The 5284-nt window shown below is 58.8% G+C and overlaps 1 protein-coding gene across 1 annotated transcript in view; it reads left to right on the forward strand.

Annotated features, from left to right (window-relative positions):
- Window positions 1–291: 291 nt before the first annotated feature.
- WDR45 (WD repeat domain 45) overlaps window positions 292–5284 on the forward strand; it is a 10064-nt gene continuing 5071 nt past the window's right edge. Inside the window, exons 1-11 of the mRNA XM_040631733.1 lie at window positions 292–427; window positions 1857–1928; window positions 2061–2135; window positions 2225–2329; window positions 3171–3330; window positions 3452–3546; window positions 4043–4122; window positions 4231–4439; window positions 4519–4620; window positions 4704–4849; window positions 5101–5284. Coding sequence (XP_040487667.1) covers window positions 1874–1928; window positions 2061–2135; window positions 2225–2329; window positions 3171–3330; window positions 3452–3546; window positions 4043–4122; window positions 4231–4439; window positions 4519–4620; window positions 4704–4849; window positions 5101–5210 — 1137 coding nt within the window. The 5' untranslated portion in view covers window positions 292–427; window positions 1857–1873 and the 3' untranslated portion in view covers window positions 5211–5284. The remainder of the gene's footprint in view (window positions 428–1856; window positions 1929–2060; window positions 2136–2224; window positions 2330–3170; window positions 3331–3451; window positions 3547–4042; window positions 4123–4230; window positions 4440–4518; window positions 4621–4703; window positions 4850–5100) is intronic.

A 5284-nucleotide genomic window follows, 5' to 3' on the forward strand; every position in this document is an offset into this window, starting at 1 on the left:
AGTATTTCCAACAAGAAAGGCCACTCTAGCACACCTCGGAGGCCCAAGTCTTGTTAGCCCAGAAAGTTAACGCCTCTCGTTCTCCCGAGCAGGACCGAGCGGCGGAATACTCGGCCCTCTTCCGCTCAGCGAGGCCAAGTCTCTCTCGCCCGCCCGCCTCGGCTCCCTCGGACAGCCAGGCCCCCGCACAGCCTCTCCGGGGGACGCCGCTATGACTCGCGTGGCTCCGGAGACCTGGAAGCTGGGTGAGAAGCTACTGCCGCGTTTTCCGGCAGGGATGAGTCACTTCCGGTCACAGACTCCCTCCCCCCGGAAGTGAGACCTGATGTAAACACCGGAGCCGGGCGTCAGGGCCCGGGAGGTCAGAAAACCGGGCCGCGGGCGGCACCGACAGCAGGGGTTGGGATCGGGAACGCCCGGAGGTCAGGTCAGTGCAGGCAGCGGGGAACTGGGACACGATCCCAGAGTTGGTTGGAGTCTGCGGGAGGGTTGGAGTGTCGGGTCCCTTGAACAGAGGTCTTGGTGGATGGGGGCGCGTCCCGGACGGGGAGCTTAAGTGGGTGCCGGGATTGGAAGGAGTATGAGGGCGGTCTTGGACATGAGGAAGTGGAGGGGGGGTGAGGCATCCCGGGGCAGGGTTCTTGGGTGGCAAGGGTCTTTGGGATGGGGATCCAGAAAGGGGTCTTGGAAGGTAGGGCTGTCCAAAGAATGAGTCTTCGGGGAGTGAGGCAGTCCAGTGGAGGTGGTACAAAGGGGGGAAAGTAGGTTTGAGCCCTTGGAGGATGGGGAGGGGGTGTGCTTGGGCAAAGGTCTTGGGGAGATGGGGGTTTGAAGGGAGCATGGGTGCTCTAGGACAGGAATCTTAAAGGGGTCTGGGGCAGGCGTCTTGGTGGGGTTGAGTTGTACCAGGTAGGTGCTCGGGGAAGTGTGTCCTGGGCAAGTCTTGATGGGGAAGGGGTGCCCTGGGGCAGGGTGTTTGGGGGAGAGGATAGAGAATCTGGAAGAGGAATGTAAGGGGGATGGAATTCCTGGGAGTAGGTCCAAGCCAGTCTGTGTTGGAATCCGTGACAGAAAAGCACATGGAAGGGGATGTCCCAGGGATGGGCGATCTGAAGTGATAGGGGAATCTGATGTAGGGTCTTTAGGGCATAAGGGGGTCTGGGGAAACATCCAGGCTGGCCCTAGTTGGGCAGAAGTTAGCTGGCATGAGAAGGAGTCATCTGGAGCTAGGCATGGGATCCCCAAGGGGTTTGGAGAAGCCTTGGAGGAGGGAAGGTGTGAGAGGTCTCTGAGATGGTAGAATAGGTTGGAAGCCTCAGAAGGGCACGAGGAGGGGAAGTCCTGTGGGTGGTGGACCAACCATGGCAGGTCTCAGGGCCAGGTCAGGGAGGTGCGGGGTCCTAGCCCTTTCCCTGTTTATTGACAGGTGGAATTGGATGCTAGGTCCAGGTGTGAAAATGAGAAGCGAGCGGAGGGTGGTTCCAGGCCATGTGGGGCATTAGGGCCAGGATTGGCTGAGGGTGGGGAAGAGATAGTACTAGGGCCCCGTCTACCCCATTACTTCCTGACAAGCAGTGAGGGCCAGGGAGTAAGAAGGAGATGGGGAGTCCCAAGTCAAGGAGCTGGGGTCAACCAAGTGTGAGAAGATGGAGAAGTTCCTGGCCATGCTCTTTTGGATCTTGGGAGCTTAAGAATGGAGACCCTAGAACTATTCCCCTTTTTTGTTGTCTTTGTAGTCCTGTTGGGAGCAGTAGGTAGCAGAGGAGGAGGAGGAAGAAGTCAGTTGGGGACAGAAGTTCTAGGACTTGGAGGGCAAACCCCAGAGTGTTCCCAACTCTTCCCCCATTTGTGTCCAGGGAAGCAATCCTGGACCATGACTCAGCAGCCACTTCGAGGAGTGACCAGTCTTCGTTTCAACCAAGACCAAAGTGAGAGAGGCTCATGCTTGCACCCTTGTGGATGGGAGGGAGGGAGGGAAAGAATGGCCGGAGGTGGGTGTTAAGCCCCTGGCTTCCACCTGGGCATCGTTTGAGGCAGCCTGAATTTCCCCCACCCCCCAGGCTGCTTTTGCTGCGCCATGGAGACTGGTGTGCGCATCTACAACGTGGAGCCATTGATGGAGAAGGGGCATCTGGGTGAGCCGTTGGCAGGGGAGGGGCAGTGGGCAGAAGGGACGGGCTGGGCATTGGCTCCCACCCCTACTGACACCCTGGTCCTTGTCCAGACCATGAGCAGGTGGGCAGCATGGGCCTGGTGGAAATGCTGCACCGCTCCAACCTGCTGGCCCTGGTGGGTGGTGGTAGCAGCCCCAAGTTCTCAGAGATCTCAGGTAAGTGCCCTCATCCCATCCCGCCCTTGGCCCAGATTCCCCGGAATCCTGGCTTCCTCCAGGTACCCTGAGGCACTGGCAGATGAAGATGTTAGAACACCTCAGAGTCACACAGTGAGGCCTACAGCTTGGAAGTCATGGATCTTATTGCTTGAGAAGCTTGGTGTTTTGCCTCCGCTTAACACTTATTGAATGCCTCCAGTATGCCTTGTCTTTACCTGTGGAGCGCTTGCTGTGAGCCTGGGACTGTTCTAAGCACTTTATAGATAGTAACTCATTTGATCCTCACCGTACCTCTACATGGCAGGAAGTACTGTTATCCCCATTTTTACAGATGAAGAAACCGAGGTCCAGAGAGGTTAAGGGACTTTTCCAAAGTCACACAACCAATAGGTCTTAAAATCTTGGGGCCATCTCTGCAGTGCCCTCTTGCTTTGGGCCTCAGGAGCCATCTTGTTCTAAGGGTTTTTGCTGATCCCCCTGGGACATGGCAAGAGAGACCCTAGGCGAGTCACAGAGCCCTAGGATTCATCGCAAAAGCCTCCTAGGGGTACGGACTGGGAGCCTGGAGGCAGAAATACTTGCTGATGGGAAGTTACAGGCCTGGGTATGCGTCCCTGCTTGGTTGCTGATGGGCAGTGAGGTCCCTGGCCCGATACTCAGCCCCCTCAAGCCTCGGTTTCTTCATCTGTAAATGAGTATAACAGTCTGAGAAACCTGTTCTCTCAGGAATCACACCCACAAGTGCTCATGCTGTATGCGGCTCACGTTGGTGTTAGCAAAAGGTTAAGCGAGTGGGTTAAGGTCCCATGGGGAGTAGGGCTGGGTCTTGTGTCACCAGGGCTGCCCCTCACCCTAAACCTTGGCCCCGACAACGCACCCACCTGCCCAGCAGTGCTGATCTGGGACGATGCCCGGGAGGGCAAGGACTCCAAGGACAAGCTGGTGCTGGAGTTCACCTTCACCAAGCCAGTGCTGGCTGTGCGCATGCGCCATGACAAGTGAGCCTGAGGAGGACTGGGGTGGGGGAGGTAGGAGGTCCCTGCAGCAGGCAAGAGGGTTAGTCCTGGACGGGCATCCTGCCCTCCCTCATGGACATCCCGCGTTGTGTGATGCCCACAGAATTGTGATCGTGCTGAGGAACCGCATCTACGTGTACTCCTTCCCCGACAATCCCCGAAAGCTGTTCGAGTTTGACACTCGGGACAACCCCAAGGGTGAGAGGACCCAGATACGCAGGTGTGAGGGCAGGAGGCAGTGGACGGGGCAGAGGGGCAGAAGTGAGAGAATGCGAGGGGCGCCCAGAGAAGCTGGGGAAGAGGGGCAGGGAGAGAGTCTTTGTGCAGAGAGGCTCATATTCCCAGTCTGTCCATCTGTCCATCCCTTAGCCTGTTCTCTCTCCTCACCCCTGGGTGCCCTAGAGAGCAGGGCAGAAACACCCAGTAGGGACATGGGTGGCCATGCCAGGGATCCCGGGGCCCTCCTGGGGCTGCCGGAGCTGCGTCGGGAGGGGGAGAACGTGTCTCGCTGCTGGGGGTCGCGGCGGACGGCAAGCCCTCTGAGGGTTCTGTGGGTGCCACATGTCATGGAAGATCAAAGTCAGTCCTTCCCCAGCTTCTGTCCATTCCGAGGCCCTGCCTGGCCCACTGCCTGACCCCTGCCTCCCCTGCACCGGCCTACCCCCTCCTCCAACACTATGGCCTCGCACCCTAGGGCTTTGTGACCTCTGCCCCAGCCTGGAGAAACAGCTGCTGGTGTTCCCAGGACACAAGTGTGGGAGCCTGCAACTTGTGGTGAGCCGCCCAGGGGGCAAGGGTGGGCGGGCGGGCGGGCTCCGTCCGTGGACGCTTGGCCTCTGCCTTCCGTGCTACCCCAAGCCCCAACCGCTCCTTCCACCGCAGGACCTGGCGAGCACAAAGCCTGGCACCTCATCTGCTCCGTTCACCATCAACGCCCATCAGAGCGACGTGGCCTGTGTGTCCCTGAACCAGCCAGGCACGGTAGTGGCCTCCGCCTCCCAGAAAGGCACCCTTATTCGCCTTTTTGACACACAGTCCAAGGAGAAACTGGTGGAATTGCGCCGAGGCACTGACCCTGCCACCCTCTACTGGTGAGCATGGGGTATGTGTGGTGGGCTGGTGACCCCATGCCACCTGACACGTGGGCGTCACTGCCGCTGTGTCTTCCAGCATCAACTTCAGCCACGACTCCTCGTTCCTCTGCGCTTCCAGCGATAAGGGCACAGTCCATATCTTTGCTCTAAAGGATACCCGCCTCAACCGCCGCTCCGCGTGAGTACTCCCTGCCTGGCCCTGCCCTGCCCCCATCCCCCTGACCGTGGCCCACACCCGGGCTCAGCCAGTGCTGCCTGCAGGCTGGCTCGCGTGGGCAAGGTGGGGCCTATGATCGGGCAGTACGTGGACTCTCAGTGGAGCCTGGCGAGCTTCACCGTGCCTGCTGAGTCCGCTTGCATCTGCGCCTTCGGTCGCAATACTTCCAAGAACGTCAACTCTGTCATTGGTGAGTGGGAATAGCTCCTGACTGGGGGTGCTGCATGGGCAAAGTCCTACAGTTTGGATCTGCAGGAATTTGAGGGCATGGGAAGCTTGAGAGGGCTAGAGTGGGCGGCTCAACTCCGCCGCCAGAGGGATGGCCTGGGGACAAAGGCCTGGAGGTAGACCCTAGGCCATGGGGCACTGGAGAGGATTGGAGAGGATTGGAGCGGGTGGCTCGGCACCCTTTAACCCTTTACCCATCCCCCCCCCTTCCAGCCATCTGTGTAGATGGGACCTTCCACAAATATGTCTTCACTCCTGATGGAAACTGCAACAGAGAGGCTTTCGATGTGTACCTTGACATCTGTGATGATGATGACTTTTAAGGACACTGTGGGTTGTGCGAGGGACCTGCAGTGCTAGATTGCAAAGCCATCAGGGGGTCAGGAGTGCTGTGGAA

The sequence above is a fragment of the Ursus maritimus genome (assembly GCF_017311325.1).
Source record: "Ursus maritimus isolate PB19 chromosome X unlocalized genomic scaffold, ASM1731132v1 scaffold_X1, whole genome shotgun sequence".
NCBI lineage: Eukaryota > Metazoa > Chordata > Mammalia > Carnivora > Ursidae > Ursus > Ursus maritimus.